This window comes from Mobula birostris, chromosome 16 (assembly GCF_030028105.1).
Source record: "Mobula birostris isolate sMobBir1 chromosome 16, sMobBir1.hap1, whole genome shotgun sequence".
In the NCBI taxonomy this organism is placed as follows: domain Eukaryota; kingdom Metazoa; phylum Chordata; class Chondrichthyes; order Myliobatiformes; family Myliobatidae; genus Mobula; species Mobula birostris.
In genome coordinates, this window is record NC_092385.1 from 31312363 (window position 1) to 31339232 (window position 26870).

General features: G+C 39.8%; 1 protein-coding gene and 1 long non-coding RNA gene across 5 annotated transcripts in view; one reads left to right on the forward strand and one right to left on the reverse strand.

Annotated features, from left to right (window-relative positions):
* adamts9 (ADAM metallopeptidase with thrombospondin type 1 motif, 9) overlaps nt 1-16191 on the reverse strand; it is a 267099-nt gene extending 250908 nt beyond the window's left edge. For both annotated transcript variants that reach the window (XM_072280518.1, XM_072280519.1), the window contains exons 1-2: nt 15874-16191; nt 15335-15690 (exon numbers count right to left, since the gene is read on the reverse strand). In XM_072280518.1, coding sequence (XP_072136619.1) covers nt 15335-15690; nt 15874-16024 — 507 coding nt within the window. In that variant the 5' untranslated portion in view covers nt 16025-16191. The remainder of the gene's footprint in view (nt 1-15334; nt 15691-15873) is intronic.
* Nucleotides 14336-26870, forward strand: part of LOC140211084 (uncharacterized) — a 360478-nt gene continuing 347943 nt past the window's right edge. For all 3 annotated transcript variants that reach the window (XR_011889382.1, XR_011889383.1, XR_011889384.1), the window contains exon 1: nt 14336-14570. This is a non-coding gene — a long non-coding RNA (uncharacterized lncRNA). The remainder of the gene's footprint in view (nt 14571-26870) is intronic.

Sequence of the window (26870 nt, forward strand, 5' to 3'; positions counted from 1 at the left end):
TTTTCATCCACATTCTCTGACTTCCTAGTCGCCAAACTGTCCCACTTTTCTTGCAAACCTTCTCTTGTCCCATGTTAATAGGATATTGCATGATTCTCTTTTAAGTTTGCTGCCAATCTATTCTCATGATCTCCCACTTCCTTTTCTCATATCAGTCTGTTCTTCACTTGCGTTAAGTCTGTCATATTCTCTGTTTTCCTTCTTTATTTTGATCTCTATCTTTGTGGTCTTCAAGGAAGTTTGGTTTTATTTTTATTTTCTCTAACGTTCTCTCTAATGGGAATGTACTATACCAGAACCAAAATTTACACTTTGAAGACCTGACGTTCATTCACTTGGGCCAGAGTTGTTATCACTCCATTGAAACTCCAAACCAGAGGTCGGCAACCTTTTTGCCTCTGTGGGCCAGATCGGGTATTAATGAGCGGACGGTGGGCCAGATAAATGCCATAAAAAACTTGAGATATGGGAATTATCATTTAAATAATCTAGTTATGTTTTGCCTCAAATTAATGAATAAAGCATGCTAGAAAATAATTTGTGCTTAAGGTTGCCTAACCCTGCTCTAAACCTTGATAATATTATGATCACTGTTTCCTTTAAGTTCCTCAGTGAAACTTGCCCATTTGGTCTCACTCATTTCACAGACCCAAGTCTTTCTGTTGGACCAGCAGCATAGCAATCAAGAACCTTCTCTTGAACAGACTTAGGAAATTCTTCTCTCCATTTGCCTTTATGCCTGTATTAATTCAATCGATATTTGGATGTTGAAGACTTCATCGCTCTTCTCATCTCTTTCATTGAGTAGTATATACAAAAGCCTGAAAGCATGAACTACCAGGCCCAAGGACAGCTCCTACCCCATTGTTAAATCTACTAAATGTTCCCGAGTACAATAAAATGTACCCGACCACACAATCAATCTCATTATGATTTTGTACTTTATTGTTTTACCTGCAATGCACTTTCTCTTTCTGTTGCACTTTATTCTGCATTTTTCTATTGTTTCACCTTGTTCTACCTCAGTGCACCGTGCAATGATTTGATCTGTAAGAACAATATATAAGACAAGCCTTTCACTGTACCTCAGTAACTGTGGTAATAATAAATGATTTCCAAGATTATACTATGTTTATTTTTAAATCTCTGCAACTTCCTTGCAAATTTGTTACCTAATATCTTTTCCTCCAGTCTGGACCTACGAAGTAGTTCCCATAATGTAATCACACCTGCTTTCTTTCTTAAGTCTAAACAGGGAGATGCTACCCCTGTTCACCCCGGGAAATCTTCTCCCTCTCTCTGGCACTGTAATATTCTCCTTTAGCAATACTGCCACTTCCCTTTCTTCCTGAAGATCATTAGTTCAGAAATATTTATAGCTTGTTCCCTCCATTTTTTTTAAACATTGTTTCATTGCCACAACATTAAGGTCCCAGGTCATTAGTCTGTGAACCTAGTCAACTTTATTTAATATACTTCTTCCCTAATATGCTTCATGTTTGATACAATTTTTTGTTTACATACATTCATTCTAAATGTATCTTACACCTTATTGTGTTCTTTCTTAACCTGACTCTGTCTAGAAACAATCTTTTCTTTGTTCTGAAGTTAATTACCTCTCCCAAACTTTTTTTGCACTATTTTTTCCTTTTACCTGGCATGTCCCTGTACTCAACCATCTCCCCCACCCTCCTCACTAAACTACATTAGTTTCAATGCCCCCTTCCCCAATATACCAGTGAAGCTTCCCAAGAAGAAATAGGTGAAGTACAATTTATCCAGCCTGTAGAAATCACAAACACATCACCTTTTGATTTACTCCATCAATTACAAACATGACCTTTGAGGCATCTAAAACAACAGGAATTCTGCAGATGCTGGAAATTCAAGCAACACACATCAAAGTTGCTGGTGAATGCAATAGGCCAGGCAGCATCTGTAGGAAGAGGTACAGTCGACGTTTCAGGTCGAGACCCTTCGTCAGGACTAACTGAAGGAAGAGTGAGTAAGGGATTTGAAAGTGGGAGGGGGAGGGGGAGATCCAAAATGATAGGAGAAGACAGGAGGGGGAGGGATGGAGCCAAGAGCTGGGGGGGAACCCAGAGGATGGGCAAGGGGTATATTCAGAGGGACAGAGGGAGAAAAAGGAGAGTGAGAGAAAGAATGTGTGTATAAAAATAAATAACAGATGGGGTGGGGGGGGGGGAGGTGGGGCATCTATCAAGGTTTCTTTTGACCATCATTGCAGAGAGCAACCCCAGCTTCTTGAGTCCTTCAACATGACTAAAATCATATCTCTGGTATCAGATCTACATACAAATCCATTCTGCAGTCTCTTTGAATCTTTGACATACTTCATTGAGTAATATCCTGATTCAAGATCTGGCTGGTTTTATAAAGAGTTGAATAATTTCCTTGATCTCATGCTTGGCTCCTGTAAGGATGACACCAAGAATTCCTTCCACATTATTTTAAAGCAAAGCTCTTTAAAGTTTTCCTACAGCCTCAAATAATTCATAAACATAAATCCCTTGGTCATTTTTTTTCTTGCCACTTATCAGAACACCACACTTTCCAGCTTTCAAATTGTACCAGTTAGTTAACATCACCTCTCCTTTTACTTTCCATGATAAAATACATTCCAATTAAGGAGAAATGATTCTAAGAATCTGGCAAAGGAGGTTTGAAAAAAAAGGAGAAAAGAAACTATGAGGGTACGTAAAATAAATTCCGTCAATAATAGTTTCATTAAGTATTAGTAGGCAGCCGTCAATCCCAGAGGATTATGAGTTTACAGCTGTGGTGGACTGTGTCCTCTCCAGGGTGCAAGCCTGGGCAGGAAGATTTGAAGAACCGGCTGTTGTCCATTATTCCCCCTCTCCACATCACTGATGTAGTCCAAGGTAAGGGCAAGTGCCGATACAGCTTGGTACCAGTGTCATCGCAGAGGTTGTCAAGAGTGAAGTTGTAAACAACATCAAACTGCCTTAGGGACTCTGGCTCCGGATTTCTTCCTCGGGGTTTACTCCCGAAGCCTTCCCCAAGGGTGGGTATGGCTACAAGGCAGTGGAGATTTAAAATCAGAGTTTTCCATCTCCAGGTTCATGAAGTATATAATAAGGAAGAGAGAGGGCGACATGGATCCCTTAAAGTATAGTCTAGGAAAATAGCTGTGGGGAACAAAGAAATACAGAGAAGCAAAGCAGATGTTTTGCAGAAGTCCTACAAAAGTAGCACAATGAATATCCCATTAATAGGAAATAGTCTTGGAGGACTTAAATACCATCAGCATCGCTAATTAACAGGGTAAATTCCGATAAATTCCAGGTCCTGATGCATCCAAGGATCCTGAATGAAATGGATACAGTGAATCTGAATGCAAAGCTTGTATCTTCCAAAATTCTTTAGATTCTAGGAAAGTACTAAAGGGCTGGAAAACTAGAAATGTAACATATCCTTTCAAAAGGGTGGAGAGCAAAAAGAAAGTAACTATATGCTGATAGCTGGAAAAATGGTAAGTATTCATCAGGTGGCAAAAAAACATTTGGCTAGTGGTTACTTAATCAAGCTGGCGAAAGTATTATATATTTCTGAGGTAGAGCATATAATGGTGAACCTACGGATATATTCGAATTTTCAAGAGGCATTTGACAAGGTAACAAAAAGTTACTATATAAGATAGAAGATCATGGTGTTGGAGGTAATATTTTTACATGGATATAGGATTGGCTAAGCAGCAGGAAGCCATGCTTGGGGAGAAGGGTATCATTTTCAGATTGGCATTCTATAACCAGTGGGGTGTCATAGGGATTTTGTACTAGAAGCACACACCCCATCACAGAACTGTTCTCACAACCTATCAACTCGCTTTCAAGGACTCTTCATCACATGTTCTTGATAATATTTTAATCTTTATTCATTCATTCATTCAGTTTTTCTTTCTTTTTATATTTTCACAGTTTGTTGTCTTTTGGACTCTGCTTGTCTGCCCTGTTGGCACAGTCTTTCATTGATTCTATTTTGGTTATTAGATTTATTGAGTATGCCCACAAGAAATGAATCTCAAGGTTGTTTGTGATGACATACACCTGTACGTACTTTGATAATAAATTGACTTTGAACTGTTGTTTACAGTGTACTTTCAGTGGCCACTTTATTATGTACACTGTACAATTGTTAATGCAAAAATCTTATCAGGCAATCATGTGGCAACAACTCAGTGCGTAAAAGCATGCAGACGTGGTCAAGATGTTCAGTTGTTATTGCTCAGACCAAATGTCAGAATGGATAAAAAATAAGATCTAAGTGACTTAGACTGTGGAATGATTGTTGGTGTCAGACGGGGTGGTTTGAGTTCCTCAGAAACTGCTGATCATCTGAGATTTTCACACATACCAGTCTTGAGAGTTGTGTGAAAAACTAAAAACATCAGTGAGTGATAATTCTGTGGATGAAACCACTTTGTAAACGGGAGAGGTCAGAGGATAATGGCCAAACAGGTTGAAGCTGACAAGAAGGCAGCAGTAACTCAAATAACCACGTGCTCAAGATTAGTGTGCAGAAGAGTATCTCTAAATGAACTTTTCAATAGATCAGCTACAGCAGCAGAAGTCCACGAACATACGTTCAGTGGTCACCTAATAAATTGTCCACTAATGACTTAGAGGAAGGAAGCAAACACACTTTAACCGTACACATGGGTGGTACAAAAGTAGAGGGGAAGGCATGCGATGAAGAAAATACAAACTGCTTTCAGAGAGATGATAGATTAAATGAATAGCTATAAGGTTGGAAAATGGAGTATGAAGAGGGAAATGTGAAGTTGTTTGCAAGGATGGATGAGAAAACAAATTATTATTTAAATGGAGAAAGCTGCAGGATGATGGGACTGGAGGGCATAGGACACAAAAGTTCATGCAGTTCATACAGAATTGGGAAGACAAATGGAATGTTGGCTTTTATTTTAAGGAAGTTATTGTATCAAGTAGTGAACTCTTACCACTGGGCACTAGTGAGAGTATATCTAGAGCAAACAATTTTGGTCCCTATATTTAAGGAAAGAAACACTATCATTAAATTCACTATGATGTTCCAAGCATGGAAGGAAAGTCTAATGGGGAAAGGTTGAATCTGAACTCATTGGAGTTACCCTGAGAATTTTATCAGGGTAAATGCTGGGATCGCACAAGAATACATAGATTCAGAATACATTGGCACATATGTAAGAAAAAAATCGAGAAAAAATTTATAGTCTTAAACAGTTGCGAGCCTTTGGAATTCCTTGCTTCCAAAATCTGTGGCGGTTAAATCTTCAGATATTTTCAAAGCCAAATTAGATCAACTTTTAATCAGTCAGGGAAGTAAAGGTTATAGGGATAGGGTGGAAGAATGGTGAGGAAAGTTGGATCAGTCAATTCTTGCTGAAAGTTCAAGAAGAACTCGGTAACTAAATAATGGTCTCTCTCTCCCACAATATAGTCTGTGCAATTTCCACCCTTACTTTCACCAGAAAGCCACAATGTATCACTTTTCTACTCATGACAACTAGCTTTTTAAGTACCTTCTCTTTATCCAATATTGCCAAAGCATTCTTCTTTACTGGGAAGTTCTCATGAGCTGTGTGACGAAGGCCCGTCACTGATTACAGACAGCACATGGCACACTCGGTAAAACACTCATCCCCGGCAGTAATAGCGACTGGGTCTGAACCAGAGCTGCTCCACAGAGCTGCCTCATCTAGAGGCAGCAGCAACCTGCACAGGTGTGCTGATGGTGGAGGATACCATCTTTAATTGGATAATTGAGTTAATTAGCTTTTGGTTGTTCTGGGGGAGGGGCTTAGCAGTTATAAGCCTCAGGTTACCAAGGCTTCGGGTTTTTTTTCTTTTGTGTTTAGTCTGAGGGTGGCTTTATATATATTGTTTTTTTCCCAGCTTTTTTCTTGTTTTGAGGTAAATAAAAGCACCTCAATCTATTTTTGTGACTCAAGCCATCTTGTTATTTTTCTTAAACAATTGACCCACAGTTTTTTGTGACAAGCTGGTAGAAACTTAAAAGAGTGGCAACAATGGTCACAATGAAGAGGGTAGTGATGTTATGGAGCTAAGAGATGTCTGAGGGCATGATGAAACCAACAGAATAGAGATGCTGGTAAATTAACTGAACAAGGGAATGAGCCACAGATGGTAAACAGATATGGATGAGAGGATGCATGAATGCTATCTAGAATTTCATTGATATCAACATAAATTGAATTCGCTCACCAGTACTAAAATGAGACTTGATCAGTATTGTGTATCTTTTCCCAAGGCCTTTCATGCACCCTTTCCTTGCACTGCCACGAATGACCTTTTCCTTTACTACTGTCCTGTGTTAGCTATATGTCACTGGAAAATTACACCTTATTCTATCACAATTATGCCTATATTTTCTTTGCAACGTTCTTTCACAATGGTAAATTGGTTCCTTGAAAATCTTTCCCAGGGCTCAAATGAATAAAATTATTACTCGCTGCTGTGTTGCCCACCACAAGAACAGGAGAGAGACTAACCATCTCTGGTGGGATTCCAACCACAAAACAAACATTTATCTCTATACAAAAGGCACAGATATGAATCACTATCAGAAATAGCAGGTACCTTGGTCTTTCCTATCATTCTCTTCAGCATCTTTCCTCCTGCTGCAAAAAGGATATCAATTGTGGATTTACATTATCAATACTCATTCATTTGCTTTAATAATCATTCCTTCTGATTTAAACATGTGGTTTATTTATGCATTTGTCAAAATTAAAATATAAACATTAGTCCATGACAATTATTCAGTTTGTACATAAGTATAATGACCCAAGTCTACGTATGAATAAAGTATTTTCTTAATACATTTTGATCTCCCACAGTGTTGCTCATTGCAAGTCCCAAATTTTACTCTAGTGTGGCAGACTGAAAAGCAAGTAGTGGAATAGAGGGTGTTGGGGTTAAAGGCACATATCTCAAGAATCATTGACTAAAAAATTCTTCAAAAAATGGGAAAAATGTTTCTTGACTAACTTCTGTCAAATTACATAGCTTTCCTTTGCCATTGTACATAAGTAAATAAGTTTCTCTTCACACTGATTAAAGACACATCTGTTTCAGGCCCGGACTCGAAACATAATAAATGAAATAAGTAATGTCTTGCACTCCAATAAAACAGAGGGAAAAATTGTCCAAATAAACGGTGTACTGACACCTCACAACATCCAGCAATATGAAGCTGTTTTACAGTTCTTCAATAAGATACCAAGAGGTAATCAGAAATACAACACTAACATTAACATAAAGTGGGCATTTCCATGGCAATAGAGTTATCTGCTTGCATGACAGGGAAATTCTACTGGAAAGTTTAGACACCAGAAATTGTGTGAGTGTCCTAAGTCATCCAAGAGATGAATATCCAAACTCCATTAACTGATCAATATGTTCTTCTATGGCCAGAAAATGTTCTTAATTTTCACACCCTGGCAAAGAAACAATTCATTGGAGAAGCAACAAATCTAAATCAAGAATATATTTTTTGAAAAGATACTTGATAATAACTGATTTTAGTCAGATATTTACATAATTGGAAGCATAGATCTGTAACAGCCCAAAAGGAAGCTATTCAGTTATTGCTATGGCATCATATTATTTGTAACTGCAGCTCACCAATTTAACACAATTATTGTGTCTAAATTTAAGTAATTTAGATCTATCTTAGTTTTTCTTGAAGTCCCTATAAATCAGCTTCTATTTACTCCAGTGAACCAAATATTATAGAAATCTTTGAAGGAGATAAAAGAGGGTTCATTCATGATAGATGCAAGTTAATCAGCTGGTGACATCACTCAAAGTTCTCATGCCTCTTCAGATGCAAATTGCATTAAAAAGCAGGAGCTGGAGAAGGCCTTCTACCTTCCTGAGCCTCTGTCATTCAATAAGGTAATGGCTGATTGAACCTTAGCCTGACCTCCACTTTCTTGTTAATAAAGCTGGTTCCCGTTGACCTCCACTCCCTTAGGCTCCAAAGTTCTGTCTATTTGAATTTTCAGTACGTAGCATCCTAAAGATTCACAATCCACCAAGGATAAGAAACTTATGAATTATTTTCTGAATTAAGTGGAGTAGTCCTTATTCTGAAATTAGTTCTAGTCTTCCTACAAGGGGAAAACATGTGCTTGGAATTAATCAAGTCAAGTCCCCTAAAAGTTTCATACGTTTCACTAAAGTCACCTTTCATTAAAAAAAAATCAAATGAGCATAAGTGAAACTTATCAATCCATCCTCATACGTTAACCCCTTCATTCTAGAAATCAAACTTTATAAATAGAAACATAAAGTTCTCATTGCAGGGCTCTCCCTCCCTAAACAAAAATAAAATTATACACAAGACTCCAGCTATAGTCTCTTCAACACTCACACAGTTGCAATGAGACCTCTTCCACTTAATATTCTATCCCTTTTCCCAATGCAGTAAAGAACAACATTCCATTTGCCTTCCAAATAACTTGCTGTATCTGCAGATTACCATTCTGTGGTCCATATTTGAGGGCCTACAGATCCGTCTATAGCATTCTATCATCCCTTTCCACTTCAATGATGTTCTGCTTCTCTATTTGTCCTTCCATGGGCATAATTCCACACTTCCTCACATTATACGTACTTCATCTGACAAATGTCTCGGCCTCTTGCTAAATCTTCTATACTTCTTGCAGGCTTACCTTGCTATCTTCACAATTTGTTTACCTATACACCTTTGTACAATCAGTAGACCTGGCAATATTCAATCCCATCATCTAAATCATTAGTATAGATTAAAAATGGTTGAAGCCCCTGCACTAATCCCTGTGGCAGTCCTTTAGGTACAACTTGCCAATGACACATTTCTCCTAGGTTTGGTTTCTGTTATGTTATTAATTCTCCATCCATGCTAATACATTGCCACCAATGTGAGGAGATCTTATCTTGTGCAGAAACTTTTATCTTTTACGTGGCACCTTATCAAGTGTTTTTATTGGAAGTCCATTTGCTAGTTCCCCATTATTGTTACAATCTCAAACCCAAATTAATTCGACAAACAAGATGTCCCTTTTATAAAACCAGCTTCCTTCTGCTTGACTGTACTATTCTAGATTTCCTGCTGCTACTCCCTATTGGGAACATCACTAAATATAGCTAAAAATTAGAGGTCCACCTTGTGAAGCTGCAATTGTGCTAGACAGCAAAACTAGCATGCAATAGGCAAAGGTTAGCAATCCCACAACCAATCAATCAGATTAAAGCTCTGAAACTCTGCCACATCTAGATGTAATAGCGTGTGGCTACACTTGTGGACTGCCCCCAACAGATCCTTGTTGATGCAAAGGACACATTTCACTGCATATTTTGAAGTACATGTGCTAATTAAATCTGAAATAGCAAATGGGAGAAGAATGTTCATTCATAGATGACATATTTTTGTTTCCTCTTAAGACCACTGCTATCAGAAGCCAGTCTATTCAATTCACTCCATGTGAGATGACAGCAAAGACCATGGGACTAAACAACACCCTGACATTGATTCAGAAGAGTTGTGCTCCAGAACAAGCTGTGTCAACCAAAGCTGACATCAGTATAGCTATGTTACTGTTATCTGTCTGAATATGTGGAAAATTGCCCAGGTGTGCTCATCCTCAAAAAATATGAGAAATCTAATCTGGCTAATTAGTCCCTAATCAGGTTATATGCAGGACTAATATGCATCTAGAGTCAGGAAGCGAGCAAGCAGCATCATTGTAGACCCATCACACCCTGGACATCACCTGTTCCAACTCCTTCCTTCTGGTAGGCGCTTCAGATCACTGTATGCCAGGACAAATAGGTACAAGAACAGTTTCTTTCCGTATGCCATCAGTCTTATGAACACTTGAATTTTAGTCTATTATAAACCAATCTACCTGTACATACACAGGTATACCTCATTGTACATAGTTCATGATTATTTGCACTATTGTTTTGTTTGCTTTTTGATTCTGTACAGCGAGAGCTCAGGGAAACCGGCATCAAATTCCCTGTATGTGTCCACATACTTGGCAATAATAAAGGATTCTGATTCTGATTCTGATTACACTCAATCATCAACAAAGTGATGGAAACTGTGGTCAACAGCACTACCAAGCAACACCCAAATGAACAGTACCCTGCTCACCAATGAACAGTGTGAGTTTCATGAGAAACATTCAGTTCTGAGCTACATCGTGGTGTTGGTCCAAGTGCGGATCAAAGAGATGATCTCCAGAGTTGACTGCCCGTGCTGTCTATGCAGCATTCAATCATGTATGATATCAAGGAGTCATGATAAAACTGTAGTCGAAGGATGTCCAGGGAAAAATGATCCAGGGGTTGGAAATACAGAAGGCGCTGTCTCCATGTCCTAAACATGTCCTTCAGTGCAACTTCCTAAACTTACCATCTATTTCTTAGAAAATTAAGTGTACAGCAAAATCTGGATAAAATTCAGGCATGAGATTATAAACAGCAAGTGACATATTAACCATACAAATGCCAAGCTGTTACCATTACCAATATTTGATAGCAGCACCATTGCTATGATGCCTACCTTTGACAAGTTAAATTCTTCCAGCTAATTATTCTGCTATAAAGTTAACCCGATCCTAATTCTATGCAGTAGTTGAGTGGTATCATATCAACAACCTTGCCTTCATTGTCAGCAAAACCAAAGGACTGGATATGGAACTTAAGAAGGGAAGGGCAAGCGAGTGTGCACCAATCCTCATTGAAGTGTCTGTGGCCGATTGGGCAAGCAGCTTCAAATTTCCAAGTGTTAACATCTTGGAAGATCTATTCTGGGCCCAACACATAGAATTCATGAGGAATACATGCCTGAATGTTTATTTTCCTAGAAGTTTAAGGAGATTCAGTGTGCCATCAAACACTCAGACAGATCAGACAAATTTAAGATGTACAGTGTAAAGTGTTCTAACTGGTTGTACCATGGCCTAGTATGGAAACTCAAATGTATAGCGATACGAGGCTACAATAAGTAGTCAATTAGCCAGGTGCACCATGGCTCTGCTCTACCCTCCACTGACAACATCAATAATAGGGAAAATCTAAGGTAGGTGACATTTATCCTTAAGGATCTCCACCATCTGGGCCATGCCCTCTTCAAAATGTTGCCATCAGGCAAAGGTACAGGAGCAGGAAAAACCCACACCTCAAGGTTCAAGAACAGCATATTCACCGCTGCCAGCGTATTCTTGAATAGATCTGAAAAATCAAAACACTACATTTCATTTTTCTCTCAAAATGCACTAATATGGTTATGTATATTTTGTTATGTAAGTTATATTTAATTTATGTTAATTTAAGTCTATGTTAACTATGTGTTTTTCATGTTGGTAATGTGTGGCACTGCTGCTGTAGAAAGCTAACTTTTATGTCTTTTATACTCTGAGTATGTATGCCCATGATAATAAACTTAAGCTACATTACAATAAGATGGCATCCATTAGTCTAGCGAGACCATGGATTTGCGCCTGGAAAGTCTTCACTCTGAATGGGGGGGAGAGAGAGAGAATGAGTCAGGTGCAGAGAGTGCAAATGGGGCAAGAGAAAGTGAATAGAAGTGAGAGAGCAAATGGAGGAAGAGAGATGATCTATCCTGAGCCTAACAAATCCTGGGCATACTAGTGGCTCTAGTTCACTAGAAGTTTGAGGAAATTGGGTATGTCACCAAAGGCTCCGGCAAATTTCTACAGATTTAGAAAGGGTTACCATATGAGGAACGTCTGGCAGCTCTTGGGCTGTATTCCCTGGAGTTCAGGAGAATGAGAGGGGATCTCGTAGAAACATTCCAAATGTTAAAAGGCCTGAACAGATGGGATAAGGCAGCTATTTTCCATGGTAGGGGAGTCTAGGACAAGAGGGCATGGCTTCAGGATTGAAGGACGTCCATTTAGAACAGAGATGCGGAGAAATTACTTAAGTCAGAGGGTGGTAAATCTGTGGATTTGTTGCCATAATCGGCTGTGGAGGCCAAGTCACTGGGTGCATTTAAAGCAGAGATAGATAGGTTCTTGATTAGCCAGGGCATCAAAGGGTATGGGGAGAAGGCAGGGGAGTGGGGATGACTGGAAGAATTGGGTCAGCCCATGATTGAATGGCGGAGCAGACTTGACGGGCCGAATGTCCCACTTCTCCTATATCTTATGGTCTTGTGTACAGTGGAGAGCATTCTGACTGGCTGCAGCACAGCCTGGTATGAAGACTCCGATGCACTGGACTGAAAAGGGCTGCAAACCCAGCGAGCTCTGTCATGGGCACAGCCCTGCCAATCATCAAAGACATCTTCAAGAGATGGTGCCTCAGAAAAATTACACTCAATCATCAGGAGGTACAAGAGTATGGAGAAACACATTCAACATTTCAGAAATAGCTTCTTCCCTTCCATGGACCATCAGATTTTTGAATTGCCCATGAAACCAGAAATATCACCTCATTATTCCCCTTTTGCACTGTCTATCTATTTGTTTAATCTAATTTATAGTAATTTCTATGTCTAAAACTGTACCATTGCCGCAAAACAACAGATTTCATGAAATATTAGTGATAATAAACCTGATTCTCATTCGAATGGGGTAAGAGAGAGTAGAACTGTGGTAGAATGAGTATGAATTGGAAAAACAGAGAAAGGGGGTGAGGGGAAAGGGAGAGTTTTAGAAATAAGAAGCCCCACAAATCACCACCATCCTCCCCCATCTCGTCCATTTTCCCGCTCAGTCCATGTATGCCATCAGTCTGAGGCTTTTCCATCCAGGAGAAGCAGATTCTCAACATCTACCTTATCAATTCCTGGCAAAAGAACCATAGAGACATACAACACTGAAACAAGCCCTTTGGCCCATCTGATCCATGCCAAAATTAGTTAAACTGCCTACTCCCGTCAACCTGCACCTGGATCATAGCCTCCATACTCCTACTATTCATACACCTAGCCAACCTTCTCTTACACATTGTAATCAAGCCCACATGCACCTCTTGTGCTGGCAGCTCATTCCACACTCCCACGACCCTCTGAGTGAAGAAGTTTCCTCTCATGGTCCCCTTAACCTCTCACCTTTCACCTTTAACCCATGACCTCTGGTTGTAGTTCTACTCAACCTCAGTGGTAAAAGCCTGCTTGCGTTTACTCAATTTATACCTCTCATAATTTTGTACACCTCTATCAAATCTCTTTTCAGTCTTCTATGTTCTAAAGAATAAAGTCCTAACCTATTCAATCTTTCCTTATAACTCAGGTCCTCCAGACCCAGCGACATCCTTCTAAATTTTCTCTGCACTCTTTCAACCTTGCTCGCATCTTTCCTGTCTGTAGGGAACCAAAACTGCACACAATACTCCAAGTTAGACCTCACGAATGTCTTACAACTTCAACATGACATCCCATCTCCTATACTCAATACATTGATTTACGAAGGCCAATATGCCAAAAGCTTTCTTATCGACCCCATCTACCTGTGATGCAACTTTCAATTAAGTGTGGACCTGTATTCCTATATCCCTTTGTTCTACCACACTTCCTAGTGCCCTACTGTGTAAGACCTACTCTAGATGGTCCCACCGAAGTGCAAATCCTCGCACTTCTCTGCATTCTTAACTCTTAAATGTTTCACTGAGATCAACCTTTAATCTTGTAAACTCCAATATGGGTGATTTCACCACATCTCCCCAGATCGTTTTCAAGACAGCGCATAACTTCTTTCGGTATGGGAAATAACTACACACAATGGCTACAAATGTGACTTCTTAAAATATAGAAAGAAACTTGAGGTAATTGATCTAACTTTTGCACTGCAGCTTTGGGAGATATGACGGGCGATTTCGCTCCACCGGTCGGAATCAATATGGTGACAATTGCAGAGATTGAGTTCTGGTATCGACATAAACAAAGTCGGGTCGTGGGTGGATGGGGGGGGGGGCGTTTTGCATCGCCTCAGCCTCCATTGTAAAGTGCAGTTCGATGAGAGAGGTGAGAAGGCGTCAGGATTTGCTCCTCCTGTTAAGGTGGACCTGCACACTGGGGCTTCCCTTCGTACTTTGGATCAAATAATAGAGAGTGGACATTTGTATTCTTCACGGTAGCCGGACAATGATATATTTTGAGTTGTTTTGTTCATGAAACATACTCGATCAATTGAAAATATAGTAAATAAAACAAAAAAAAAATACCGTAGATATACTTTGCCGCCTTAAGAAAAGAGGCCGCAGGAAGAAAACTGGAACTCCACCCACCGCCCAGCAAAACAATTGTCACGCTGGTAAACAACATCTTGTTCTGCGCTCAGGTGTTGTTATAGCGCGACGAGCCCCGGACACGATTTCAGCCCCGGTGGCTTGAAAATGAAGCTGATCTGAAGACTGCCCCCAAGTCTGTCGTTGTTTCTGACAGCGGAGATCAGCACTGGTAAGAGTTCGGTAGCTGCGTCATATTGAGAGGATGCCCCGCTGATAGTAATTGCAGGGGGAACCGCATTTGCAAATAGCCGCCGCAAGGTAAGTAAGTGAATCCATTGTTGGTGATTGACACATTAGTCTTACACTGTAGGCAAGGCAGTACGCGAACTCAACTGTTCAAGTGTACAACCAGACCAAGAAATTGATATATTGTCTGTATAAGAGAACAACTCTAACCCTTTCGAAAAAAATTTCACTTAGTTCACAAACCGAAACCTAAGTTTGTGATGTATTGAAGTTTCCTGTTCAGATCGAGTTCGTCACTTGGGATATGAAGTAGGAAGATGCAAGGTTAGGGAATTGATGACGCCGTGCACAAGCAGAATGTTTCCAGATCGGGGCACTGTGCGTTGTAGTGTACGTAGAAGAGCGGCCCGTCTGTTCCATTCACAGCGGTGCTGACGCAAACTTCACCAGAACTTCTTCCCAGGCTCCCTAGATGCCGTGTCATACCGTGCGAACTGACCTGACTACAATCTCAGTCTGCACCACTCGCCTGTCTTATCTAGGGATAGTCATCTGAAGGTGTTCCTGATGCTGACTGGGTGGGAGCGTGAGGGGTGGGGGGTGGCGATGAGCTGTCCATCTCACCGAGAGAAGGGAAGGTCAATGGGCATCTCACCTCCCTTAATACAGATTTACAAAACTGATCAACTTTCAGACATACGCCCCCTCCCTGGGTCGTGATAATATCTAAAAGGCTACAAAACATAGAAACGCGAAGTTCCAAACTTATGTCATTATGCAATTTCTATCCAAAAGTTCAAAATGCAATTCAGTATGGAGAGGGTTAAAATACTTACGAGTCCGGAACAGAGGCTAATCACAGCTGTGTGCTCTGGTTGAGCATTGACATGTCCTGTGTAGAAGCAGTGCTTCGTGTCAGTATCCTCTTCGTGGGGGTTTGTGAGATTAGCTTGTATTCCAAGGTGTATAACGGTAAATATAGGTGCAATAAATCCAGAATCGGCAGTTAAATTAAGATGAAAAAATTGCCCAAAAGCATTAATTCTGTAATGGGTTACCAAGGCCCAGAGATCGGCATCAACGCTTCGCTTTTTCCTTCTAAAGTGCATCGTGTTTGGGAAAGGTTCCCCGGACTCAGTCACTCGAATGGGAGTTACAATTTCATAAACCGTCAGCTGCTCTCGTAGTTTTGCTGAAACAAGATAAAATTCTCATTTAAAATATGGGACATCGTCACAAAATTATGTTCCAGTGTGTATGATGTCAAATAAGTTTTGTTAAATATTCATTTTATTTTTTTCTCTAAAAATACATAAAATAACGTTTTGCAACAAACGGTAGATAATGCACAGTTCACGGTTTAGTCGAGTATTACCTTGTCTTTCATACATTTGTGGTGTTCCTTCTATACTGGAGACGAGAAGTAACGTTACCCCTACCCAAAACACAAGACGCATGATTACGACTATGCACAGAGAGCCCTCAACACCAGTCAACCACTGTAACTTAGCACTCGGAACCTTCATTCACTTTATCCTCGATTGAACAGTGCTAGGGGAGCTGGTGTTTTGCGTACGTAGCATCCGAAATTGTTTGAGTAAGAAAACATAATGTTAGAGGAGGTACAGGGGGAAGTCAGTGCTGGCTAGTTTTTACATTACTCTCCAGTGCTGGTGACGAGAACTCGAGGATCGGATCTTTTTAGGAAGGGGGGCGGGGTGGGGGGTGGGGGAGCGGTGGTGGGTGGCTGGGGGGGGGGGGAGGTGGGTGGTTGGTGAAGAATCGACGGATTCTGAAAACCATTGACGTCTCCCAGAGACGCCTCCCCTGCCTTATCGAGACCAATGGAATGCACTCCTGGCTCTGCCGGGCGGATACTTAAGCAAGCACTGTTTTTTTTAACGAACTATTCTTTTCCCAGTTGCAAACTGTAGAATATTAAATCACAGTATGCACGTTCTCTGAAACAGGCATCACCTCTACTATGGCTACTTTGACAATCAGTTTAAAGTAGATTAATGAATTAAAGTATCCAAAAAGGAATCTTTGAGGGTTTTTCTCTGAATTTTTTCGTCATCACCTTCGCTAGTAATGGATTAGAGATTAAAATAAATTTAGTATTTCAGCATATTTTATAAAAAATAGTTTAAACTTCGGAAATGAATGTTGAAAACACTTTGAAAGGAGATATTTTTTCTTTACAATGTAGTTTTGGTTCTGAGAAATGTAGTGCACTTGGTTCAACAAAACCAAAAGATTTTAAACGATCATAAATCGTAATAAATCGATGACAAATCCATTTCCACGGAGGTAATAAAGTGAAAATCCGCGGGAATATTTCCTTGTTATCTTACTTTTTTTCTGCTTGGGTCTTGAAGTTCAGGAAATGCTGATACGTTAAGTGAACCAACTGTTGGACACAAGGGTACCTTATAATTTACCACTTCCCAGCTCAATAATCATTTCCTCTTGTACGCCTGAGATCTCTAGTTCAGTGCCTCTTGCAACCGCAGCCGGCAGGATGCACCACGACCTTGATGCGATTAGAGTGGGTGGTGATCACAGGAACTACTATTCATTGTCCTCCTCAATTATACAGGGAGCTGGTTTAGCTTATTGATGCATCAAAAATAGTTTTAAGAAAAACACGGCTTTCTCAGTGTTAAATGAACTTTGTTTAAATCATGGTTAAGATACGAAATCCTGTTATTTAATTTCTGAGATGTATTAAGTAACCCGTTTATAGTACAGTCGGAACATCCTGAAGTGATATATGGAATATGACCGAAAACTGCTGCTGATATCTGGAAAAATAATAAAGACATTACAATTTCATAACTTCATAATAGATACAATTGCCTATTTTCTGTCTTACAGTTGATACCTCTGGTGTGCATGATATTAAATTGTTTTAAATATAGATTGCAGAGTTGGTGAAAGGTGGTAAAATAAAGCATTCTTATCCCAAACACGAGGAATCCTGCAGATGCTGGAAATTCAAGCAACACACATCAAAGTTGCTGGTGAACGCAGCAGGCCAGGCAGCATCGCTAGGAAGAGGTACAGTCTTCCTAGAGATGCTGCCTGGCCTGCTGGGTTCACCAGCAACTTTGATGTGTGTTGCAAAGCATTCTTATATTCAGTTATTGTCACATATTCAGTGTCTGTCATACATTTCAGTTATACCCTTTGAATAAAATAATTACAATATTGCAAGATATTTTTAAAAAAATTATAAACAATATTTATTCACAAATTATGCTGGTAATAAAGCCTAGCACTAGCTGCTGTGAAGGTTGTGATTAGGTACTTTACTGAACCACTGTAGTCTCCGTGTTGCTGTTAAACAAGTTGCAGGATTGTGACCCAAATAAAAATGAAGATTAATCATATACTCCACATTACAATGTGTGTGAATTTGAAAACTTGCAGGCTGTGTTATTTCTGTGCTATTGCTTTGAGAGTACAGGTTTTGGGGATATAAGTAAATTTCTTACAGATTATCATACAGTAAATGACAACATTTCATTCAATTGTTTTCATTTTTTAAAATTGAAACATTCTTTTATTATTGTACAATAGAAGCATTTCTTTCAAACATTTCTTTCAAACCCTTCTGGAACCCAAACAACACTGACAGAATTGAAATAATGTCACAAGTCATTAATCAGGATGTCTTAACTTCATCTGTGCATATTTAGTTTCCCTGTATTGTCTAGGGTCAGAAACCCCTTTAAGCTATTTACCCTGATATTTCCATCACTTGTCACCCTTGTCATTTTTAAATCATCAAAGAACTGGACAGAAATATTTCAATTATGGCATAATTCATTGTAATTCTTTCTGAAAAGCAATTCTGGTGGCTTTTTTAAGATCAAAAGGAAATTGATACGTTTTTCCATATAAAAAGGTTGGTTTACTAAAAACTATGCAAGAATGACATGCAAATATAATAAATAGCTCATCAGATTTCAATATGTATGTTAATAACAAAAACCCAATTAAGTGGTTCCAGTTCTTGAGAAGTATAACTGTTTGAAGAACAATTAATATAAATGAATATCAGCATACTTCACTGTGCAAAGAGCAGTCAAAATGAGTTTAACTACATATATAATATCATTTCATTTCTTGACTTGTTAACTGATCGGGATATTTTCCCCTGGGCCAGCTTTTTGTTGTCAAAAATTGTCTGAATAGCTGTCACAGTTTCAGGTAGATATTTATTGCTTATTAAGAAAAAAACATTTATGTTCATTGCAGAGTTTGAGTTTATGAACATTTGATAGGGGGTGAATCTTCCATATACAATGCCAAAGACTTGGATTCATGCAGAGAAGGCAATGAGAAAAATTAAGAGGATGAAAGGAACAGACATTAGTCAATGTGTAAGAGTTAGAGGTGCGTAGTAGTTAGTCAAGAAGATAGATTTTGGGAAGATTTTTAATGGTTAGCTGTGAAGTAAAATGGAAAAATGTTGGTTAATGGGGTTATTCTAGAGAAGCGGAAGTATTGGCATTAATTATGTATAGGTTCAGAGTGGGAATGTGGATCAATACTCGAAGGATCATCAGACTGAAAGAAGTGGCAGGGAACTGTTGTTTTGCATATAATGGACACCATCATTGAGTAACCTGAGGGAACTGCATCTATTGGAATAGAGTCGTTGGAAGATAAGCACCAGTTGCATTCCAACAGAAATAGAGTCGTGTTAGACCTGTAGCACAGTGCCGAATAACAGAAGTACAGGATGATGACGACAGGACTAACTACCACTCTTGCCAAGATTTTAAGGACAAGGCTGCATGAAGAGATGACAACAGTAAAGAGAAGACACTACAGTAGTCAGTCTTGCAAGCGGAAGGGGTTTACGGACAGATGTACCACTGAAGGAGATTGCAGAAGAACTCCGTAAGGGGATTTGAACAAAGCAATAAAGATTTTCATAATCCATTCATTGTAGTACAAAGAGCAACAGAGTCTTTTGGACATTAAACCTAGTTTCCAGATAAACTAGTCTGCAGTGGATGGCTATTGGCAAGGAGAGCATCTGAGAAGTCAAGCCTCAAGATAATGAAGCATTAATCTTTGCAGCAATTACATGCTTCATGAATAGAACATAAATTACACATCACTGTTTTCTCTTTTGTCCATTATTGGAAGCAATCAGATCTATGGATTTAGATTATAGCAAGACTTAGCCTATTCAGGTGAGGTAAATATATAAATAGGCTGAATTTTTGCCTTATAGTCATTGCTCTAGTTTCCTCCAGACATGTGGCATGTTATCACATTACCTAACACACTTAAAAAAAGCCAACTCTCAGATTTTGTATAAAGAACCCTTTAGTTTTAAGATTCAAGATTAGCTCTTGAAGCAATCACTTTTGAAACTTAAGTATTGCACAAATTGTGCAAACTAATGTTACAGAATGTCTGCTTGTGGTTTGCTTCCTGCTGTCCGCGCATTTATCTGTGAAATATTTACTGCGGTGAAAGATTTTATATTGGGTTACACGTGGTTTAGACATAATTTTCTCAGAATGAACAGCATGGCAACGATGGAAGATAGCAGTAGGATATTCCTCTTCTTGCCACTTGTTGATTTCTTCTTCGGCCTGCATCCCTATCGCCTGGGACCAGAGTCTTCCTGCATAGCACCAAGAACTGGCTTGAAAGCAGTCATTAGAACTTCCTTAACCGCTCCTCCTGACATCAAGTTTGAATCCGTTAATTAAAAACATATATTTCACGGGATGTGGGCTCTGCTGGATTAGGATGCAAAAACCCTATACTTTGAATAAATAATAAAAATCAAGCATGGATTCAAACTTAATGTCAGGATGCATAGCTCATATGCTCAAAGAGAATCTATATAAATAATCTGCTGTTGCTAGTTAGGATACTTACTGTCAAATGTATGTAGCTGCATCTGCAGTGCTGAAAGCAATGGCTGTTAACTTCTCTATCTAGATGGAATCGTATCACATGTAGAGCATTTTGATCTTGTAATGCTACATTTCTGTCATAGTGGCCAGCCAACCTTCAAAGGGTACAGTTATCAGTAATGAAACAAAGTACTGGAATACTCAACACATAGGGCAGCATCAAAGTACAGAAAAACAGATTTATCTTGTTGGGTTAATGGCCCATCATCAGAATCAGGCTATTTGTACCTTGCTGTTTATGTTGCATTTGTCATATATGGCAGTCATGGGCAGGTATGATACCAGATGGTTACATTGCACAAGTTACATCTCTGTTGCAAAAAACATACGATATTAAACCTACAACTGATTGTGTGTGTTTGACCAAAATGAGATAGATGAAGATATTATCTATACATACAAAATAAGGAAGTTTTAATATGATCAAAATATTAGTCTGGCAAATGCAGCTCAAGCTTTAAACAATACAGGGACTAAAATTTAGGTGTATAATAAAGATTACTAGTTTTATACGATGCCTTCTCCAATCTCAATTCTGTTATGCTTTCTAACTACTGTATGTTTAATTCCATAGGAGTTGTGAATTAAAATTGTTAAATATTTGCCGATACAATACTTAAAATACCCGTTTCTCCTGCAGGTGGCACTGTGAAGTGCTTGTTAAAGATTTCCTACAGTATTAAACCACGTTAGCAATGGACATACAATGGCCTAGATTTTATGAGGAGGCTATTACACTTGCCATTATTACCACGTAAATCTGGCAGCAATGCCTGGCACTTGTATGAGCAGTTAAAGGCAGAAATCTGTAAGTTGCTGGCAGTGAAGTTCTGTGTGTTTTTGCAAAATGCACTATGCAAATCTTCTCAGAAATTCCTGTAGTAGCACACACTTGGGCTAACTGTCCATTAGTCTCATATTTTAAAAGGTTGCAAGTTTCTATACTAGTATATTCAGGAGCAAGTGAGTTTTCAATAATAGTTGCTAACAAGCCGTTATCCTGAAAAATTAATTAATCAAACAGTTCTATTCCCTCAAGAGATTTCTACACAATTTTTAAAATGATTTTTACAATTTTGTTTTTTCCCTTCATACATACCTTTTATATACTAACTATTTTATCATTGGTGCAGTGTGACTTATAGCTCCTATAATGTCTTTACCTTTTGTTTGTAGTCAGTGTGTTTCTGTGAGAGTATTTTATTCTCATTTGTGGAAGACGCTGCTTATCCATAGTTGCCATAGTTCTGCAGAGTGTGACACGCTGGACTTGATGCAGATTAGTCAAAATCTTCACTGGCAAGCCCAAAAAATTGTTTCAGCCTAACACTGTATTCTGTGCTCCGTATGAATAGTGAAAACAATTTTTGATTCTGATCAAGTGTTCACTATGATAGTTATAGTCAATAATATAGCTATTCAATTCCTGAATATCTTTTCCATATTTTTCTCAGTAACTAAAACAATTTTCTAAACACAATGGATCAAATGCAACTGGAAAATTTCATAACATTTCTTACTATAGAATTCCTTGCTGTTATTCAAGATAATTTTTGTAATTGGTATGACTTTTTCATGGACTAAGACATCTTTGGAAAAGCCTATGACTTGTTCTTGAGATGGACTGTTCCACGCTCTGTACATGAGTATACAATAAGTTTGCTAGCATTTGCCAAGTTCTTTGTTAGTGCTGCAGTAGAATCTTCTTCTTTGATAGCATGGTGTTCAAGATCGGAGTTCATCATCAATTATATCATTGTGTCCTTCAAAATGTATTGTCACTTTGCCTCTTTTCTGTCATACACTGTCGCTTAATTACATGAGCCAACGTGTTGGTGTTCATGGGTGTGCAGGCTAGTGGAGGGAACAGCGAGCAGACCATCAATGTGTGAAGATTTGTTCAGTTGGATGTAACCAAGTCAAACCAAAAGCCATGGATGAACCAGGAGATTCGTAGTCTGCTAAGGGCTATCTCTGTGGCATTCAAGACTACTGATCTAGAACTATACAAGATGTGCAGGTATGATCTACAGAAAACTCCTTTAAAGATGAAGAACAATTCAGGTTGAGGTTAGAGACAGAATCAGATGCATGTCAGCTCTGGCAGGGATTGCATGGCTAGGCATAGCTCAAACCGTCTATAAATTTTCCGACATCACTATTGTTGGCAGAATTTCAGATGGTGATGAAGAGGCGTACAGGAAGAGATAGATCAGCTGGTTGTCATACCACAACGTTGTGTCTGATTGTGGATTTCAGAAATTGAGGGAACACACACCAGCCCTCTTCGAGGGATCAGAAGTGGAAAGGGTGAACAGAGTGAAGTTCCTGGGTGTGATAGTCTCTGAGGGTCTATCCTGGGACCGACATATTGATACAATTACAAAGAAGGCATGACAGCAGCTATATTTCATTAGGAATTTGAGGATAATTGGTATGTCACCAAAGATACCGGTACATCTTAACAGGAGCAGTGTAACTAGTTGCATTACTGTCTTTTTTAAAATTTATTCATTTACGGAATGTGGGCATCGCCAGCTAAGCCAGCATTTATTGCCCATCCCTAGTTGTCCTTGAGAAGGTGGTGATAAGCTGCCTTCTTGAACCGCTGCAGTCCTGAGTTGTACGTACACCTACAGTGCTGTTAGGGAAGGAATTCCATGATCTTGACCTGTCACTTGTAAGTCGTCACTTGTAAGTCGTCACTTGTAAGTCGTCACTTGACAAAGAACGGCAATATGTTTCCAAGTCAGGATGGTGAGTGACTTGAAGGGGGATTTCCAAGTGGTGGTGTTCCCAAGTATCTGCTGTTCTTGTCCTTCTAGATGGTAGTGGTCATGGGTCTGGAAGGTGTTGCCTTTGGAACTTTGGTGTGTTGTTGTAGTGCAACGTGTAGGTAGTACACACTGCTGCAACTGTTCATCGATGGTGGAGGGATTGGATGCTTGTGGAAAGGGTAGCAATCAAGATGGCTGCCTTGTACTGGATGGTGTCAAGCTTCTTGAGTGTTGATGGAGCTGCACTCATCCAGGCAAGTGGTGAGTATTCCATTATGCTCCTGACCTGGGCCATGTAGCTGGTGGACAGGCTTTGGGGAGTCAGGATGTGAGTTACACACTGCAGCATTCCTACTCTTTGGCCTGGTCTGGTAGCCACGATGTTTATATGGCTAGACCAGTTTAGTTTCCTGTCAACGGCAACCCCCAGGATATTCATAGTAGGGGATTCAGTGATGATGATGCCACTCAATGTCAAGGGCCAATGATTAGAGCCTCTCTCTTTGGAGATGGTCATCGCCTGGCACTCGCGTGGCTCGAATGTTACTTGCCAGTTGTCAGGCCAAGCCTGGATATTGTCCAGGTCCTGCTGCATTTGGCTATGAACTGCTTCACTATCTGAGGAGTCACGAGTAGTGCAGAGCATTGTGCAGTCATCTGCGAACATCCCCACTTCTGACCTTACCTGCTCTAGAGGGGCCACTGCACAGGACTGGAAAAAGGCAGCTCCACCACGGGCAGTAGCCTCACCAGCATCGAGGACAACTTCAGAAGGCAATGCCTCAAAAAGGAGGCATCCCTCTCTTACTGCATGCTTATTGGAATTTATAGTTATTGTTATGTATTGCAATGTACTGCTGCCGCAAAACAACAAATTTCACAACATATGCCAGTGATTTTAAACTTGATTCTGAGAATTCAGATCCTGATTCGTAAGACTATTGTGTGGTAATAAACCCTTGGTGCGAATGACTTTCTTAGAGAAGAAGTCATTGCCATTCTCCAGTATCCAGTGAAGACATTATGGATTACTAAGGACATAGCTCAGAACTTTCATGTAAATCACTTTTATTTTTCACTCACTTTGCTTAGATAAGTGAATGTTGTGTGCTGTTTTGCTGGATGAGAAAGAACTTTGGCAGCAGGTAGCTGTGAGATCCTTTGTTTGGTCATCTCCATTGCCATGGATTAGATCATGCTGTTGTACTTGATGGCTGAAAGGCACCCCTCAATTTCTGACTCTTAGCATGGACTGTGCTCTTTTCCTCAAAGAGGGAAAGTGAGACTTGTGTCTGAGAGTAATGGTACTCATTTGTTTTGTGACCATGAGTGCAGTGAAGACTAGTTGAATGTCAGCGGTGGCTGCACAGATCATGAGGTAAAGATTGCATAGACAGAGATCAATAAGTGCACTTGCAAGGTGAGCAGATGTGACCAGTGACATACTGGAGATAGTGTTTAAAAAGAGAAGATGAGGGAGTAACTTGATGTACACTTTGAGATATGGGCGAGTGCACCATTGACCTCATTTCTGTTGATGAAGTTAGATCATTGTGTCTTCTGTCAAATGGACTGCAGTCACCCTTTTGACTTTTGCCATTACTTCCGGGTATGCTTTCTTGCAGCACCTTCCAGTAGCAATGAATTCAATATTTCAGTAGGTCCCAGCTGTTCAAAGCATTGACAAAAGGAGGACATTGTTGATTGACATCAGTTAATCTGGAGCAGTCTTTGTCTGCCTAATTTCCGATTTACCTTACTCCTGTGAAAGGCCATCAATCCAGTGCACATTACATATACTGTTTGTAACAAGGTTTCCAAAGGCAGAGCTTAAGTAAAGTTGTATTCTTTCCATCCGTGCACCCACTTTACACGATTGGTTGAGAAACATAGAAGTGATACTGAATTCTGGGCACCACGGTAGAGTAGCAGTTAGTGTGACACTATTACTGCTTGGGCATTCCGGACTTTGGAGTTCAGTTCCAGTGCTGTCTGTAAGGGGATTGTACATTCTCCACATCAACCATGCAGGTTTCTTCCCACGGTCCAAAGGCATAACAGTTAGTAAGTTAATTGGTCATTTGAAATTGTCCTGTGATCAGGCTAGTAGTAAGTACATGGGTTGCTGGTTGGTGCTGCTCGTTGGGCTGGAAAGACCTGATCCCCACTGCTTCTCTAAATAAATACCTAAATAGATTAATGGAATTTTAATTAAACATGTTGCAGCAAACTTTGGAGTTTTCGTCTGATTACAAGACCTCCTCACACCCCACTCCCAGTACAGTTGCAAATTAAAACTCAGATAATTACTTGGTCCAAAGTAAGATTAAGTCAAATTTTTGCAGTGTACTCTGAACATATGTATCATTATTGTTCAGTTAAACATGTAGTATATCTAACATTGTCACATATACTGAGAAGGTGAAAATCTTTGTTTGCTTCCCATCTAATCAGATCATTCCATAAATAGTCTCTGAGGCTTTCCATTGGTTGGTGTCGACCGTGGATGGTGCATGCCAGCTGTCTGCATGATATGCAAGCAGTACGCAAACGAGCCAGGGCAGGACGATACGGAGAGCAAGCAGTTGTTATGGAGTAGGCTCTCCTTTTTTTAAAAACTTCTTAGATTTAGAATATACAAGACAATGGTACAGCTGAGGTACAGACAAAGATGTTATGCCACACTGATTAAGCTAACGATGCCTACTTATACTAATCCTTTTGCCCCCCCACATGCTCCATATCACTCCATTCTCTGCTTACTCATGGGTCTGTCGCTGGTGGGGAAAATGCTAGAGTCAGTCATCAAAGATGTGATAACAGCACATTTGGAAAGCGGTGAAGTCATCGGACAAAGTCAGCATGGATTTGTGAAAGGAAAATCATGTCTGATGAATCTCATAGAATTTTTTGAGGATGCAACTAGTAGAGTGGATAGGGGAGAACCAGTGGATGGGGTATATTTGGATTTTCAAAAGGCTTTTGACAAGGTCCCACACAGGAGATTAGTGTGCAAACTTAAAGCACACGGTATTGGGGGTAAGGTATTGATGTGGATAGAGAATTGGTTGGCAGACAGGAAGCAAAGAGTGGGAATAAATGGGACCTTTTCAGAATGGCAGGCAGTGACTAGTGGGGTACCACAAGGCTCAGTGCTGGGACCCCAGTTGTTTACAATATATACTAATGACTTAGACGAGGGAATTAAATGCAGCATCTCCAAGTTTGCAGATGACACGAAGCTGGGCGGCAGTGTTAGCTGTGAGGAGGATGCGAAGAGGATGCAGGGTGACTTGGATAGGTTAGGTGAGTGGGCAAATTCATGGCAGATGCAACTTAATGTGGATAAATGTGAGGTTATCCACTTTGGTGGCAAGAACAGGAAAATAGATTATTATCTGAATGGTGGCCGATTAGGAAAAGGGGACGTGCAACGAGACCTGGGTGTTATTGAAAGTGGGCATGCAGGTACAGCAGGTGGTGAAAAAGGCAAATGGTATGCTGGCATTCATAGCAAGAGGATTCGAATACAGGAGCAGGGAGGTACTACTGCAGTTGTACAAGGCCTTGGTGGGACCACACCTGGAGAATTGTGTGCAGTTTTGGTCCCCTAATCTGCGGAAAGACATTCTTGCCATAGAGGGAGT